Source organism: Acartia tonsa, chromosome 1, assembly GCF_053477335.1.
Source record: "Acartia tonsa isolate MP-2025a chromosome 1, ASM5347733v1, whole genome shotgun sequence".
Lineage (NCBI taxonomy): Eukaryota > Metazoa > Arthropoda > Copepoda > Calanoida > Acartiidae > Acartia > Acartia tonsa.
The window spans coordinates 35067387-35086020 of NC_137260.1; the positions used below are offsets into that span (position 1 = coordinate 35067387).

At 31.3% G+C, this 18634-nt stretch overlaps 1 protein-coding gene across 1 annotated transcript in view; it reads right to left on the minus strand.

The window, feature by feature from the left end:
* Positions 1-270: 270 nt before the first annotated feature.
* Positions 271-18634, minus strand: part of LOC145327230 (uncharacterized) — a 379853-nt gene continuing 361489 nt past the window's right edge. The window contains exons 28-35 of the mRNA XM_080170817.1: positions 11017-11138; positions 10462-10592; positions 8701-8843; positions 8041-8125; positions 7599-7705; positions 6819-6915; positions 3824-3901; positions 271-2653 (exon numbers count right to left, since the gene is read on the minus strand). Of these exons, the coding sequence (XP_080026943.1) occupies positions 2534-2653; positions 3824-3901; positions 6819-6915; positions 7599-7705; positions 8041-8125; positions 8701-8843; positions 10462-10592; positions 11017-11138 (883 nt within the window). The 3' untranslated portion in view covers positions 271-2533. The remainder of the gene's footprint in view (positions 2654-3823; positions 3902-6818; positions 6916-7598; positions 7706-8040; positions 8126-8700; positions 8844-10461; positions 10593-11016; positions 11139-18634) is intronic.

Sequence of the window (18634 nt, forward strand, 5' to 3'; positions counted from 1 at the left end):
CTCAGTCTAGTGTGGGTAGGAAGGGGGAAGCGCGTGAGGGGACGGGGGTAACTCCGTCCGTTCCCCCTGTGAGGGAGGGGGGTAACTGTGTGCTGGTGTAATAGGCCTTTTCTTCTTAATCTTAGGCTTATCTGTTATATCACCCTGATTGTATTTGCCTTCAATGGAGAAGGGGCCCCTCCCCTTCCCTTGGAATAAGGGATGTATTGTTGTTGTGCTGTGGGCTTGAGATTGTTTTGACTATATTACATCTAGCTTTTATTTTTGTCCTTATCACAATTGCATAACAGATTTGTTGACCAACTCTGTTCTATTTTTAGCTGTTATCACAATACACAGTAATCCAAGCCTGTTCTATTCTTAGATTTATCACAACACAACAATTTGTTTGCCAAGCTTTGCTCATAAATCTATTGTTTGGCCATCACACTAGGGTGGTAATCCCTGCAAATGTGATATAATATCTGTTTTCTAGATGGGTGGCTGCGTTGTAGCTTCTCAGGATACTCGGGGTTGACGTAGTTTTTCTCTGTTCTGGTGCACTACACCCGTATGTTAGCTCGCAGCTTGCAGCTATGTGGCATGTTTCAGCCTATCGGCGGCAGGGAATGTCCCGTCCTGCTAGCGCCGCTGATCCAAATCCGGCTGATGGCGGCAGGGAATGTCCCGTCCTGCTAGCGCCGCTGGTTCGGATCCTGCTATTTCTTGCAGTAAAATTGGCCTATTTTCAGCCGTCTACACGTATTTGGCTTGTTTCAGCCGGTCCGCAGGCCTGTTTCAGCCCTTTTGGCGCTCAATTCTCCGTTAGATATCAGCGCTGCTCGCGGTTATTCGTCAGATTTCGCTGTTTCGCTTCCACAACTGCCGGATGCAGAGTTAAACTTTGCTGTCCAGGGTGGGTAATTCAGGTTGCTTGCGTCAGTTTTGCCAGATTCACTGCTGGGAGTACCTTAGCCTCAGATGCGCGTCTGCTCTACACTTGTGGTTCGCCGTAATCTCACACAGCTGTCACCAAAGTTGTGGTATCCGCCGAGGATAAATGGCAGACACCGGAGTTCAATTAGATTACGGCAGTGTGACAGACGTGGACACCTTACTATAGAGAAGCTACGCTTCTCTAGCTTTCACTAGATAATGATCAACATCTATTTTCAGTTGTCACTTTATTGAAAGGTTAAGATATACTAAAGCTATATACAACAAACAATAATTACATGGATAGGAATAAATAATCATAACATGAAAGCATCAATAATACATATACAATGGTCAGTTTGGGCAATAATGATTCCCCCATCCCTGGAAAGGGTGGGGGAGAATTAAGAATACAGTTAACCATAATAAACATGACAGATTCAAATCATTAATTCTAAGCGTAGGGAGGGGGTCACTAGACCCCTTCCCCAGGACTCGGGGGAGGGCCATTGACCCTCCACCGAACCCCAGATCAGGGGTGCCATAGACATGGCTCACGGTTGCCGAATACCACAGTAAATTTAAACAATTTTAAGTTAATTTTCAATATGGTGTTTATGATTTTAACAAATCTGACAACATTCATAAGTAGCGAAGCATAAAAATAAACAGAATGTCTAATTTTTTACTGCTGTTCATTTATGAAAGAAATATTAGAAAATTCCCCCTAGAAAATTCATCTATCTTTAATTGCAGTCAATTAGTTGCATTTATTCATGGAAAATAAAATCGATTATAAATAGACATACTGATTAAGTGAGTCATAGTAGATCACAAAAAATCAATTATCTATTTTCAATAGCAGCCGAGGAAATCATTTTCCCCAACAAACGTTACTGACGGACAGACAGACACGTAGTGAATAGACAGACAGAGTTATAGAGCTGCTTCGCTAGTAAAAATAATATTTGGCACATAATAATGAAATATAAAAATAAATATTTACAATATCAAAATAATGATTAAAAAAATATATAAAAATCAGTCATTGTTGTTAGTTTTACAATAAAAAAAGAAGATAGGGGTTAAATTACAACTTAATATTAATATAAATAATTACCAAAATCATTTTATTACATTAGTGTTAAATGTTTAAGGGTTATAATAATCGCACATCCAACCTCAATAAATTTTTTACAATTTACTGCCTTTCCTAAAAGGCGCTCATGGGTGGTTGATTACAATTTAAGTATGATATTTTATATTCTTCAAATCTAATATTTTCTCTTTCTTGTTATAATTATTTACATACCTATTTACAAAATTAGTAATAAATATTTCTTAAATAATAAAAAAATATTAAAGCTTTATTTTTTGTTTTTCTTATATACACAGGTACATATTATATTTAAAATAAATATACAAAACTTATTTTAGATTCATAAAAAAAAATGCCTTTAATTTTCTAAAAATAACACTTTTTTCACTTTTTTTCTCTTAAATTTTTATTTTCTTAACAGGTCTGTAAGTTTTATTTATGTCATGGTTTTAATACTTCTCAGAAGTGTTATTACAATAGTTTTTTTTGTTGTAAAAAAACTTTTATACTTAAATTGATTTAGAAATTTTCTTTTCTGTATTCAAACCCAAATTGTTGGCATTTGAGTTTGAGTATTTTCCCCAGTTGTGGGGGTCCACAGAAAAATACTGTCACCTTCCCCTTTTTCTCTTCAGATACCTAAATAAAGAAATAGATAATACAAAAAATAGAGATAGATAAACTCTCAAACAATTAGAATTGAGAAGGCTTGAATAAACCGAAATATATTTTCTACAAAGAAGTGTGTTCTTACATGTGTAGTTAGCTCTAGCCGCGCGTTTTTTGAGATAGATAGAGATAGATTATTGAGATTTAGATTGACAAATATATATATTATATAGAATAGATAATTAGATAAATGGATAGATGGACACTGATGGAAAGAGAAAAGTGAAAAAATAAATATCTTGATAAATATGCCTAATATAAAAAATTTAAAATTTTTTAAACGAAAAATATTATTTTATAGAAAAAAGATCAATAAATTATAGATGTCCATTTAGATTGTTTTTATAATTACATATTTACATTTCCTCAAAATTAGACATTTACTTATTTTGTTATTGATACATCTCATAAAATGGTGAAAAATATGTAATTTTGAAATTGATATATTTAGATTAAGTATTATACATGTACATATAATTAAGGAAACAAGGACAATCATGCCCATAAGAAGCGCAGCAACAATATACAAATATGTTTTATAAATAATTAGTAATAGTTAATTACCGGTTCTTATTCAGCGGATATCAATCGAAGCCATATTGGAATAGTTGTTTCTTTCATCGTATTATAAACGGCTTTCCGCGGATATAGAATGTACAATTATACGATTAAAACCAGTTTTTTTAGCACTGAGGTGCCGAAGGCACGGGCTAAAAAAACTGGTTTTAATCTTATGATTGTACTTTTTATATTCGTAGAAAGCTGGATATAATACATAGTTTTTTCGTATGGATGAAAACCGGTTCCTATCCACCGGATTCGAATGAATACGAGAAAATGTATTACAGTTATAGTTTAAAATCCTTGTTTAATATTCAGTAAAAGAATATAATATTAGCTCTAGAAGAGTAAAATGATCATAACAATTATAAACCTACAATTGAATTCGAGACTAAGAGATACTATATTTTACTACTTTTACAGACAAGCAGACATACACTTGTTACAGAGTAGTTTCACTACTAATGATAGTTAGACCTTACATTTCTAGATCTTGTATCATACTAATTGTTTACAGATATACCGTCATACTTAATGCACAAATCACAGAGTAGCCTCACTCAAATGATAGTTATTTACCTTTTTAAACACTTTGTCCCAATTAGGTCTGCCGGCGATTGTTCGAGTTTTAAGGCCGGTTATATAATCTCTTTTCGACTAAAAAAATAATAATTATGGATTAGGTTTTTTGTTGGGTATAGTCACTTTAATGAAAGGCGTCTTAAAGGGCGTTTCGTCGTGTCTTCACAGTAGATTTTCTCCTATTTCTAGACCCTGCGGGGCATTCACCTAACCTAATATAACCTAACATAAAATAACCTATCAAAAGATGCTATGAAAATGCGAAGAAACGCTCCTTAAGAGGCGTTGCCGAAAAAGATATTATACGCTTTTTGTTTGTATGGTAAGTTCTAGCTAACCACTGAAATCCTTTTGGGGAAAATCTACATAGTCCCCGGGATGGCATTAGGCTACTTTACTTCTATATGAAAAGTCTTAGGATGGTTTTAGGCTATTATTAATCTCCTCTTCTTCCACCTCGAATAAATGCTGTATGCGAAACCACCATTAATTCAAATAGATAATAAGAGAGTGCTTATAATAACAGGTTTAATGCTATTTTTAAATAAAATACCAATACAAAACATCTGTAATAATGTTCATCACATTTAATGTGAGAATGTTGCTATTATCATATTCAAAATAAATGCTGTAATAAGCTTTAAAATATTTAAACACTAGTCTCTCATTGGACACAAAATGACGTCCAATAAGAAAAAGGAATAAAAATATTGGAAAGAAAATTATTTTATTTCAAAATTAATTCTTGGCATTTTGGAATAAAAAATATAGGGGAAAGAAAATTATTTATTTCAAATTTATATCTGGTCTTGAAATAATATTCATTATTTTATTTTAATTCGAGTGTCAACCAATAAGAAACAGGCATGCTGTTTTAAAAGTTTGGAGTAAAAATTATTATTTTTTGTCAATTCCTTTTTTCAGAGTATAAAATGAGAATAAATTTTCCAACATCATTATTGATTTCTAATTTAACATTTCATACAGTGGGTAATATTTATTTCAACATTTTTTTGTCATTCAAAATCAAGTGTCACAAAAATAATAATATTTAACATAAAAAAGAAATTTTTAAAATAATTTTGTTTTCTTTATTTGTTGAAGATTTAAGCCCAAGCTTTTTCTGAGGGGGGAGACCCCCCTCGACCCCCCCCTGACGCTCTCTTCTTTAAATCTTTCATTATTTCTGTAATTTATTCTAACTATCTTATAAATTTCAAAACATGAGATAAAAAGGAAATAATTTGCTGTACATTATTAAAAAATTAAAAAATTGTAAAAAAAATTCCAACATGATTTTTAATTTTAAATACAAGAATATTTTTTCCTATATGATATGTTAAATTTAAATACAGGAATAATTTTGTACTGTGGAATTGAAGAAATAAATGCTGTACATTAGAGTGGCTTGATTTTCAATGATTTTCTAATTTTAAATGTGCTACATACACTTTCTGTCTGAACATCATATAAGAGACCGAATAATGAAAAGAAAATATTTTGAATAATGGGGAGGCTCGCTGATGCATGTAAACTTTTAGAAAGACACTTGTGGGGATAATTTTTTTTTTTTTTTTTGGGGGGGGGGCAATTATTTTTCTTTCAAAGTATAGCTTTATGCACCTTCCCAATTTTGTCTTGAAGAGTAGAATAAGAATAAAAAATCTGTTTTTAAAACTATTGATCCTAGCAAGAAAAATCCATAAATAAATTTAAAAACCAAGAGATTTAACATTTAATTTAAGATTTTTCATGCTTGGATGAATATTTTTTAAAACCAATTTGATATTCTTATATTAATCAACAAGACAAATTCAAAAAGATGCATAAAGCAATACTTTGAAAGAAACAAAGTTGCACCTTTAGAATAAACTTCTAAAATTTTTAATGCATGGAAACACCTTCCCCCCATTTCCCCTCAAGGACAAAATCAATTTTTTATATTTAGGTTTCTTATATGACGTTTAAACTGTAGATGTTGATTACAAATTCAATGTCCAAAATTGATCCACTCTACTGTACATTGTTATAATTTAATATTTGATGTGGGTATAAACATTAGACATAGATGGTCAATCTGACCCCATTTTTTCTTAAAGAGAAACCTTTGTTCACTTTTTGTTGTATATGAAATACAGCCCTGTAGGCAACATTATTTGCAACTAAATTTTGCAATGATATAATTTTTAGAAAGATAACTTTATTATAAGAAATTAAATTATTTATAACTAACTTATTATATGTTGTGTCATACGCTTCACATTATATGATGGAAGAAATATTTTCTTCAAAAATTTCACCCAAGGAAAGCTTTAACCTAAGATATTCAACAATTTATAGCTGATAACATACAAAAGAGGAGGAGAGAGAGAAGGAAATAGACAGAAAAGTGAGGGAGGGGGGAGGGGGAAGAAATATAGAGAAAAATAGACAGAGATATTTATTGTTCACCCTTAGATGATGTAAATTTTTGGATAGACTTTTTTGAATTTAAGAAAAAGATAGAGAATGAGACAAAACCAAGTATCATATTTTATTAATATTGCTTATACAAGAAAGGTCATTCAAAATTATTTCACCAATATTAAGGTCAAGTGACAAAAATTTAAATTTCCACCTACTTCGCCCCCAGAGGGGGCAATAGTAGAAGGAAAATTCAAATTTTGATCACATGACCAAAATTGTTGAAATAATTTTAATATCCTTTCTCGTATTCATTCGAATCCGGTGGATAGGAACCGGTTCTCATCCATACGAAAAAACTATGTCTAGCATCGTATTATATCCAGCTTTCTACGAATATAGAAATGTACAATCATAAGATTAAAACTAGTTTTCTGGCCGGTGACTTCGTCACCTCGGGGCTAAAAAAACTAGTTTTAATCTCATAATTGTACATTCTATATCCGCGGAAAGCCGTTTATAATACGATGCGAGAAATAACTATTCTAGCATTCACAATATTACGAAAATATGATAAATAACTATTAACCTTTTCATGAAGTAACTCTAGAGCTAATTGTAGACCAACAGCTTTCATATCTGTCTTCTGAAGGGCTGATGTTATGTACATATGCATATCCAAAAACCTAAGTAGATATTCGTTAGATGGATAGATAGAAATAGAAAAACAAAGATAAACAGATAGACAGATAAAAAACCTTAGACAATAACCTACAAAGATAGATTGATATACATAAGATGGAAATATGGTTCAATTCATTAAATTGATGGATAGATAAAGGCAAAGTGAGGTAGTTTAAAGAGATACAAAGAAACAGAAATATAGTCGGATTAATAGAAATAAAATAGAAAGATAGGAAGATAGATAATAGATAAACAAACATATAGATAGATTTTTAGATAGATAGACATACCTCACCATAGCTCCCCCTTGTTAAGCTTGCTCAATTTCCAGAAGATAGATAGATAGATACAGATAGATAAGCATACAGATAGATAGAGCTCCCCCTTGTTCAGCTTGCTCAATTTCCAGGAGATAGATAGATAGACAGATAGATAAGTATATAGATAGATAGATAGACATACCTCTCCATAGCACCTTGTTCAGCGTGCTCAATTTACAGCTAAGATAACAAGGATATAGATAGATAGCCAGATAGATAAATAAGTATATAGATAGATAGACATACCTCTCCATAGCTCCAACTTGTTCAGCTTGTTCAATCTCCTGCTGGGATAACAAGTAGATAGATAGATAGACATGTAGATAGAGAGACAGATGGATAAGTATATAGATAGATATACATACCTCTCCATAGCTCCACCTTGTTCAGCTTGCTCAATTTCCAGCTGAGATAACAAGGACACGAACCATTCAAAGCTGCGCTGCTCACGATTAATCCAGAAAAAGTCAACCTGAAAAATCAGATAATTTCTTAATAGAACAATCTTGGGTAGGCCAAGTGAATTTTAATCGGTCTTATTTACTTAAAAATTTAAAATGCTTCTTTTTAGATATCTATATCTATGAATGGTAACAATTATAGCTTGCAATTATACAATTGGATGCATAAGCCAATATTTTTGTTCATTATTATAATTCTACAGTCAATCTTTCTTAAAATTCCAGACATCCACTCAAAATTCACTTAACTGGTAATGACTACCCCTCTATCTATTTTAAAGTTTAAATTACTTTGTAAAAACCACGAAACCTCTTTCAAAAAAAATTTGTATTAATTACAATTTACCTTTCTAAGATTCATAACAGAAGAAGTGAGATCGTTGGTCCAGCTATAACTACACTTAGGGCAGGTGTTACGTGCTGCCCAGTATCTAAATATAAATATAGTAAGATAGATATATAGATATATAGTTGGTCCAGCTATAACTACACTTAGAATAGGTGTTACGTGCTGCCCAGTATCTAAATATTGATATAGTAAGATAGATATATAGATATATAGTTGGTCAAGCTATAACTACACTTAGGGTAGGTGTTACGTGCTGCCCAGTATCTAAATATAGATATAGTAAGATAGATATATAGATATATAGTTGGTCAAGCTATAACTACACTTAGGGTAGGTGTTACGTGCTGCCCAGTATCTAAATATAGATATAGTAAGATAGATATATAGATATATAGTTGGTCCAGCTATAACTACACTTAGGACAGGTGTTACGTGCTGCCCAGTAAATAAATATAGGTTAGTATTTATGTAAGTTTTTCTATCTATTTACCCTCATAATAATCTATTCATCTATCTATACATATACTAACCTATGCATAATATATTGTAGAATACTGGCAAAGCAGTTGTCCTTAACCTATCATCATTTCTAATTTCATGTCAGTTTTTCTATCTATCTACCTTTCTAATACTCTATCTATCCATCCTCATACTAACCTATGCATAATAGATTGTAGGATACTGGCAAATGGAGTAACCCCGATGCCAGTACCAATGAGAATAGCATGTTGAGCATGGAAAATTTGACTGGTGGGTGCACCGAAGGGTCCATCGATGTACACATGCAACGGTTTGTTTGCCTGAAATTATAAATTACATTAATTAATTGTTTATCTTTTAATCTATTTGTTTATCTTTCTATTTTTTTTATCTATCTATCTAGGGGAGTATTTTAAGAAATAGAAATGAATTCTAGATGTCAGAACAGTCATCTTATGGTGAGTGACACATCAATAACAAGCTAATAATAACATTTGCATTAAAAAGAATAGAACAAAGTATTGGCTTTTTTAAACAGTATTTCTGTCCTATATTATAAATATTAGTTCATCTATTTTTCAGAATAAATGTCACTGTTCCTAAAACTGTTGCTTTTTTGTTTGCCATTGAATTTAGGATTTTCCACGTGGTTTCACTAATCCTCTCACAAAGTTCCCAAAGTTGTTTAATACGATAGTATGACTGTATAATACAGACCTAAACTGCACTGTCAGTATAATCTAACACAAGTGTGACTTAGTACCTTTAGGAATCGCTTTCTTTAACTCTCTTTCCTTCTTCTAAAAGGCATTTCCGAGTCAAAATTTAGCGATTTAAGCCTATTCAATCTTTTAAGTGGTGCAGCTACTCTATACCAATTGTATTTTTAAAATCTGTTCATACTTTCATCATCCTCAGCAAGTGTCCGCGTCATAAACTCCAAAAGAACATTCGTTTGATTTTCTTTTACCTTTTAATTTGTATTTCATCTGTTATAGGTAAACATAAATCTCAACATATTATAACCATGGGCGGCTATTCAGCCAATTAATTCCAATTGAAATTGCCGCAAAATTTAATATTTTGTTGGAGTAAAGTTGGCTTGTTTTTGATGTAACAGAAGGGAAGTGGGTAAGAAGAGGAGAAAAAAAGGGGGTTGAGGGTAAATTTTCCTTTGGAATTGTTTGTCAGAATCACATTCTCTTTTCCCTGTATAGTTATAAAAAGTATAGTTATCTACTAAATTACATTGGTCAACTTTTCTAAGATGAGAAGTATTTGATAATTTTTTTTTGATTTAAAGAAGAATTGTGGAAAATTCCTAAGTCCTGAGAAGTAAATATGATAGAACTTTTTATGTTTTAACTCAGAATGAATTTATTCTTGTTGGCTATAATCCCATTGCCTGTAAGGATTTGTATATGTTGCTTATTTTGAATATACAAAATAGATGCAGATTAAGACTAGCAAGTTTATTTAAAATTCTCTATCTACAAAACACGTCTCTATCTATCTATCTATCTATGTAAACTATAGTCCAAAGTAGAATGATATCTTTCTGTCCATTTGATCGTTTTAAGCTAAAAAATCTAGTAATGGCTGAAACAATTGGGTATTGCCTTTCAGAAAATACCTTAGTGGCTAAAGATGAAGCTATTGATATAATGTATATATTATATAGATACTAGTGGCTGCGCCCCTAACATCTAGGGACTCCTTATAGTCGAAGAAGAGGGTTGGGCAGAAAAACAGGCTAAAACTATACCAAGACCAATGTGAAGCTTTCTTAAACAAGGAGAAATCTATCTATCTATCTATCTATCTATCTATCTATCTATCTATCTATCTATCTATCTATCTATCTATCTATCTATCTATCTATCTATCTATCTATCTATCTATCTATCTATCTATCTATCTATCTATCTATCTACGTACCTGCTTGATATCAATATGGTCCTCATGCTCGCTGGATGCCTGGAACAGGTTGTCTGTGCTGTCCTTCTCTGCAATTCTGTCCAGGATAAAATGATTTGAGGAGCATAAATCATTCTCTTCATCCCGAGGTCCTTAAGAAAACAAGTTTTTATATTGTCTTAGTCCTAAACTCTGCATTATTACGCTGAAAGATATAATTAAGGAGGTCAATTTTATACTGTATATTTATATTTATACTGTATACTGTATATTTATTCGTTTATAACATACATATCTTAAACATAGAAAACATTTGGCATATTGCATATGAACCAAAAAGGGACTTCTAAAAAAATATCCAATATTTTTGGTTAAAGTAGATTAAGTAAAGGTTAAAAGAGTCCCGCATAATAGTACCCGCGAAGAGATATGGTCAGCAGGGTTAAGGCCAGTAGGGGTAATGGCTAGAATTTTTTTTTTCTAAAAATTTTAAATAAGGGGTAAGGGTAGGTGGTCCAGAAATAGGTTTGAGTAAAAATACCTTTAACTGAATACTATAAAAATAAGATAAATTACCTTTAGGAGGTTGGTAGGCAATAATTGTTGGCTTTTTGCGCATATATCTGAAAGATCTGGCAACCCTTTTTGTTTCAGAAGTTCTGTCATCCGGCCCCCCTGTTCCTCCACTTCCTCCACTCCTGTAATAAAAAGATAGTTAGATTGTTGCATGATAGATAGATAGAAAAATAGATAAGTAATTAAACAGCCAGATTGAATTTAAAATATATTAACTGGTATAGATTTATGTAAATTAATAGAATGACTTATTGATATCAAACACCCCCATCTTCAGAATGTTACTTGATGGATGGATAGATAGATAGATTGACTGTTAGATATATGGAATCATGGATGTATATTTAAAAGTAATGATGAATGAATGGATAGATAGTTGGTTTATTAGATTAATAGTTATATTATAATTATGGATAAATAGACTAGAAATATTGGTAGATTGGCAAATAGATAGATAGATTAAATCCATAGATGAATAGAGGGATGTAAAGATAGAGAAATATAATTATTAAAATATTCATTTAGTATCTTTTCACTTTCATAGGTTAGAACGAAAAACGCATTTATGTAGAAAAGATTGGATACAATTAAAAAGCTACAGAAAAATAGATTGACAAACGCTAGATATATTGAAAACCAGACAGACAGATTGAAAGACAGACAGGCTGATTGACAGATAGACAGTTTGAAAGACAGACAGGTTGACTGATTGTGACAGAATTAAAATAATAAAAGAAACCAAAAAAGTTACATTTTGACAAATATTTTAATTTGCAAAACTGGGGGAAACTTTGTGATTTGTTGGTTTCTAAAATCATTTAATCAAATTAATGTAATATTATAGTAACATTATATCTAGGCTTTAAATATATTGTGATGCTATCGTACTAACTAGTTAAAGGAACTCGCTAACATTGTTTGTCCAAATAAAATAAATAATCACATAATTATAATCAAATAATATCACGCAATTGCAAAAACAAAATTCAGCCAACGAATTTGAACAATTCATTAGTTGCTAATTTTCTTGTTCTTGCATTTAACTTAATATTAGATATCAAATATCTTTTTAATCTACCAAAAAAAGGTGCAGATAACTTCCAAATATGCCAACCTAAATCCCATATATATATAGACAACCCCAATAAGATTTAAACTTATTTTTTTTTTATTTTTGTCTATCCTATTTTATAAATTGTCAATGCTATTTTGAATAAAAAAAATCTTATAAAAACCAACTGAAAACTCTTTTTAAATATTCATGTCGTATTATTAAATCAAATTGTATATAAAACATAAAAAGGAAAACGGAAGGGTTTAAAAAGTATTAAATAATTATTTAAATAAAAAAAATCACCCAACCTCTAAATGAAGATGATTAAAATCCTTAATAATGAATTAGCAATATCGAAAAAACCATCCAATTAATGTCAACCTCCATGAGAAACATGCCCATAAAAAAATATCTATCCCCCCACCCAACAAAAAAATGATGTGGAGGGATTTTTCATTTTCCTATCCCAATATTAAGGCACAAGGACGTCCAAGCTGTTTATTTAGGGGATAAATGTTAGTTTTTGAATTTTTTTTTTTTTTTGGGGGGGGGGGGTGGTAATCTAATGTTATTTTTTTAAATGGGGTAGTTAGGTGGGGGGGGGGGTGGGGGTGTGGTTGTTAAAAACCGATTGAAATACCCGCTTGGAAGTCCGTGTCCCAAGATGGACACCTAGATATGAACATGCGATAACTTCTATATCTTTTTATGTAAAAGGCGCAAGTCAATGAAAGAGAGATCAGGCTTCCAATTAGCATGAAAAGCACAAATATCTTTCTTGAAAAATTGTTCAAGTAGATTAATTTATATTCTATTTGACTATCCCTGTGTTGAGAGGTCAAAGCAATTATTTTAGACTCGTCTGCTTATCACCCTTGTTACCCTTTTACAGTTAAAGGTACACTCATGTATTTACATTTTTTTCTAATGGCACAGCCTTTCTATAATTAGGATATGTCCGACATACAGAAAACTATCTCACCAAACACAAAGACAAAATCAATATTCAATATTAGATGTGTAAATATTTGTTCTTGAATCTTTGATATAAATCTACTTGATTTGAAACCAGCTTTGTATTTCCTATATTTATAATCAAATATGTTTCTATTTACAACTCTACTTAAGTTTTTGCTTAAAATTATAGAGTTGTATCATAAGTTTGTTTAGATTTAAAACCTAATCTTTTAATTTTTAACCTAACCAAAAGTTAAAATATTGGAGCTTCCTATTAAGAATTGGGAGGTTATTTTTCGATGGATTAACTTTCCTGACCCTTTTTATTATTTGAATGATATATACATTATACATTAGGTATACGCGAGTTTTGTGGTTAATTTATTTCATAGTAAAAAACTTTAGATATAGTCCAAGCTTGGCTGAAACTGTCATATTCATGGGACCCAAAACAAGGGCTTGATAACCGTAAGTTCTTTTAGGCAGCTGCTACTTTAATCCACCAGCAGCTACAGATTTCAAAAACTGCAGCTATGATGAGGATAACTTGCGGTTTCTGCAATGAATTGTCTGGCTGTTTTTTTAAAAAAAGAAGTTGTAGCTGAACGCGGCTCTGGCTGCTTTAAATTTGATCCCAGCTAATGTAAAAAAAGATAAACATAATTTAAAGAAACTTGAACAGACAATTATTTTCAACTTATAAAGCTAATAATAATACGTGGTAAGATGTTGATTTTATCACATATGTAAAACGCAAGTATTTCACGAGCCTAAAAGCGTTTTCCCTCCAAAAAAAAAAATACATGGATGACAACATCCATGAATAGCTATTTTAAAGAAGAAGACTTAAATGGTAGATGGTTTTAAAAATTTAAATATTTATGGCCATACAGAAATAACAAAAAAAAATTGTGGCTACCCTCAAGAACAGCTTTATAATGTCAGGTTTGATTTACTACATATATACTATTTTAAATATAATGGGTCATGGAACAGTTTTTAAAAAGTTATGAGTAGCTACGCCCCTAGAAAGGTAACAATAGCTGGGTTAAATTCCTTGCTTTTTAGACCACACTTCATATTACAATTTACAGGGTGGCTGGCAGATAAATCAACATTCATATTCAATTAACTTTAATATTTCAAAGATTTAGACTTTTTTAAAGTAAAGTTTTTATATAATTATTTGCTCCCTCCGTAAATTTAGACATGGAAAAAATGTTCTATTTAAAACTTTGCATGGTGGTTTGTATAATAATTAGGCATGATTAAGAAAGTAACTCTATAATCGTTGCCAGATAGTCAGTAAGTCCATTCAAAATATGATAATTTAAAAAATTTTCTGCAACCTTTTTTTGTATGATATAATTATCATATACTATTCATCTGATTTTTGAAACAATGAAGGACAACAATATTCTAAGCATAGCTTCTCTATAGTCAAGTTGCATAATTTAATATATCCCTAAACAGAATCCTATATTTGCGGAATTTTGCAAAAAGTTTAAATACAATTTTGTAAATACAAGTGATTTATTTTCAAACAGCTATGTAGTTTTTTCTGTTTCAAGGCTTTTAGACGATTTTAGAGAATATTTAGGAAAACAAAAACAAAAGGTACCTGGGTGGCGAGCTCTTATCTTGAAGAGTCTAACTCTTACTTAACCTTACTTACAATTGAATAAAAATTGATAATTTTTGCTAGCCATACTGTAGACTTGTGCAAGACCACCAGAAAAGAAATGTTTCTCTTCATGTCCAAATTTTAGATATTATCTATTCCAAAGTTTGTAACTTTCTTACATTTTTACTTATTACATAGAGTGAAGAAGTAACAAATTAAACCACCTATTTAGAATTAATAGGCCATTCTTGCACTAAAAGAAATTCATATATTTTTATTAACTTTTTTATCAGGTTTTTGAGTCACGAGTAAAGGCATCTGTACATTTGAAAAACAAAATAAAAATGTGAAAAGTGTCAAAGCTACTCTGTGGGGTAACATGTTGATTAGTTACCTGTAATGTTATTGTGATTAATTGTAATTGTATAAATTAATTGTAATTTTAACTGTGATTTGCAAAAGTTATGCTGATTGCCTAAAAATTAAAAAGCTATACAAATATATCGAAATTTCTATAATTATTTTAGATGGAACAGAGCCACACAGACACAAAGAAAAATTGAAAAGGCAGCATATCTGTGAAACTTAAACTTTTTTTTTTTTTTTTTTGCCCTTTACAAAATTTCTTTACCCATGATAAAAAGGTAATGTATGTCTAGGGTGTCTGGTTACAATTGCCATCCAACAAAAATTGATTCCAAGATCTTTTTAAACTCATAAAATGACAATAGAATTTCTACCTAAGCTTTCCTGTCATATTAATGTAATTTAACAGCTTATGGACCCCTCTAAAGAATTGAATAAGGCTAAATGTATTTGAATTGCCCAGATAAACATCTGATCTTAGTTTCATCTACATGCCTTGGACAGGTTTAGTTATTGTGAAGAAAATTTAGCAGCATATGTATTGTCCAGAAGTATATCATAAACAAGCTTACAATATTTTGATAAAAAAACATTCAGTGTACAAACTTTCAAACAAATATTAGGATTTATTTAGTTTATGTTTAATTTAAACAATAACGAAATCTAAAATTAGACATTTAGCATTAGACAACTTTATATGAGATGAGAACGAAGAGTAGTTTAGAAAAAAGTAACTGCATAGAGACTGTTATATCCTTATACTAAAGTAACAGGATGTTTGTTTGTCTGTGTGTGTATCTGTGTGTGTGTCTGTACCGAAGGATCTCGCTAACCGCTGAACCGATCGGGTTCTCCGTAACAGGGTAGCTTCTCATATGTCCTGGGAAGGTTTTTAACTATTTTGGGGGAGGGTACTACCACCCTCCCAAAAGAAATGACAAAAAAATTGAAAATTTTCTTAAAATCTGGGAGACTTCAACGTCAAATAAGGTGGTACCTATCGTACATAAAAAATTAACTTTAACAAACAAAAACATTTAAAGTGCCACTAGAGGCCTCTAGGGGCGTAGCCGCTAGTTAATAATAATTTGTTGACTGTTTAGTTGATTGACATGCAAGTATACCCAAACTTCAAAGTAATATAAAAACTTACAGTCTGCTTAGTGCTTAGTTCTGTCTCTGTGTAAATAGTGCACAGACAGACATACAAGCACAATACATATTGTTACATTGCATAAAATGTATATCAACAAAAAATAGAATAAGAATCAGGGATCGGAAGCCGCGCCTCAGCCGCTCATAAGCCTCAGTTTTAAACCTGCTTGTGAGCATAAAAAGAAATTTCAGAAAGAAGGATTATCTGCTAAAGAGCAGTTTTATACATCCAGCTGAATTTTATAGTGATAAAATGAAGATTTCACTGAGGCTTACACGCGGCTTACGCGCGGCTTCCGATCCCTGATAAGAATGACTAAATTATTTTAAAGAAAAATTTTATTCAGGCTCAATTCACTTTGAAGTTTGTTACTTGGTCACAAATTTACTGAACGTTTTAGATGGATTAAACATATCATAGTTTATTATCTAATTTAAAAAAATATTGTAATCTTTATAAATTTTGCTTTTGTACTTGAGGATATGTAAATATTTAAGAAGAAAGAACAGTATTCATAATCAAATTTAATAAAATTGCTAAAAAAGCGCGGCATTTAAGCATACAACATGCGTGAAAATTGTGCGCGGCAACAAGCGCATGTGTACACAACACACTGGAAGAAAACGTGCAGTGGGCATGAAATTGGGTACTTCATGCCTTTTCATTAAAACACACGAGTTGAGAAAAATTGGGTAGATACCATGCAAACACGCTGAAGAAAATCAATTTACATGAATAATTCTAACTAGATTAGTATCCAAAAATAAGACCAAGTATCGCATTATTATGGATGTTTAACAGTTTAAACCCCCATTACATGTTAGGATTTAAAATTCTAATAGTTTGAAAAACAGACAAATACAGAAATACAAAGAATTTATAGTACAATGAAGTTCAAGAGATCCTTTTCAGCAAACAAATAAAAGTATCTAAACAAATAGATACCTGTTTATTTAAGCAGGTATGATTAAAAGATATAACTTCGTTGAACTGAAAACAAAATCTAGAGAAAACTACTTATATGTTAATATGTGGGAACATAAAATCTTTGAGCTGAAATATCAAAACAATAATAACTTTCAGGAACTCATTTGCTTTTTGCTATAACAAATATTTAAGCATACCATTGTTGCTAGCAGATAAAAGTTTAGCATTTGAATGGAACTGTATAATATATATCATATATACCAAAGTAGATGAATGTAAATCTGTCTGTAAGGATTTCGTTAACGGGTCAGTATTGGTCCTGGTAAGTTCTAGATGGGACCCAGTAAAACCAACTAACCCCAAATAATAAGAACTCAATGTCCATCAACTTAGAGCTTTTGTTTGCTGGGTGGACAATTAAATTGTCTTCCATCTATATATATTAGTGTTAGTCCTTTTATCCATCTTTTTGCTAAAGTAAAGTATGGCCAGCATAATACAGAAATTTTTGTTGCTCGACTTTTGTCAAGAAGTTTTAACTTTTCTTAAGTTGTACTTTATGACCCTTATGTCAAAGGTAATAACATATCTTTTCCCAGTCTAAAAGATAGAATCATGAGGCCTTTCCAGAATCTTTAACAGATGACCAAACTGTCAAGGAATTCTGTGGGTCAATTTATAGAACAATTATGTTGCAATAATTCCAATCCAAATTTGGACTTTCATAACACGTTTTATTTCTACAGGAACATTTATTTCAAAGGGTGATTAAAAGAATCTTAATGACAGAAAATGAGTTTTCTTTTATCAAACTATTTGAGGAATCTATTACATATAAATAGATAAATCAGTTGTACGAGATTTAAACTAAAAACAAAAAGACACCAAACTCACAAACTAAAATATTGTAATAAATAGGACATAATTAGCTAAATACAAAATGACAAGTTTAAAATCATTTCTTTACACACTACTAGTAGTTACGACGCTAGAGGACTTTGGGGGCCTTTGAGGAAAAGAGGGGGAGGGGTTGGGGTTAGTAAAGAATTACTTACCTAATTTGAAACACCCTTGTACTTTGTAACTACAATTTGATTTGATATGATTGTATGAAAAATGTGTGTATAAAATTTGATCTGAATAAATGAGATAAAACAACTCCTACTCTTAATGGTAAGACTTAAAATTGCTACCTAAAAAAGTGCCTTCGAGTATAAGAAAACTTAATATAATAAAATTCTATAAAGATGGATAGATGTATCTATAATAAAAACTAGCACAATGTCTGCATGTCCATCTGTCCTTTTGTCTGTCTGAATCTTAAGATCTCAGTAACTTCTGGTCCGACAAGGGTGCTTCTCAGGTACTGGTAAAGTTACTGGTTCTACGATGGTTTTAAGTTATTTTCTTGATTGTGGGTCACCCCTACTCTCCTAAGAAAGACAAAAAAGACCTCCTCCCTATTTTTTTTGCTAAAACAGAAACAAATATAAGTTGACATGTGGTGCAACTTTCTTTGTTTTTTACTCCCTTG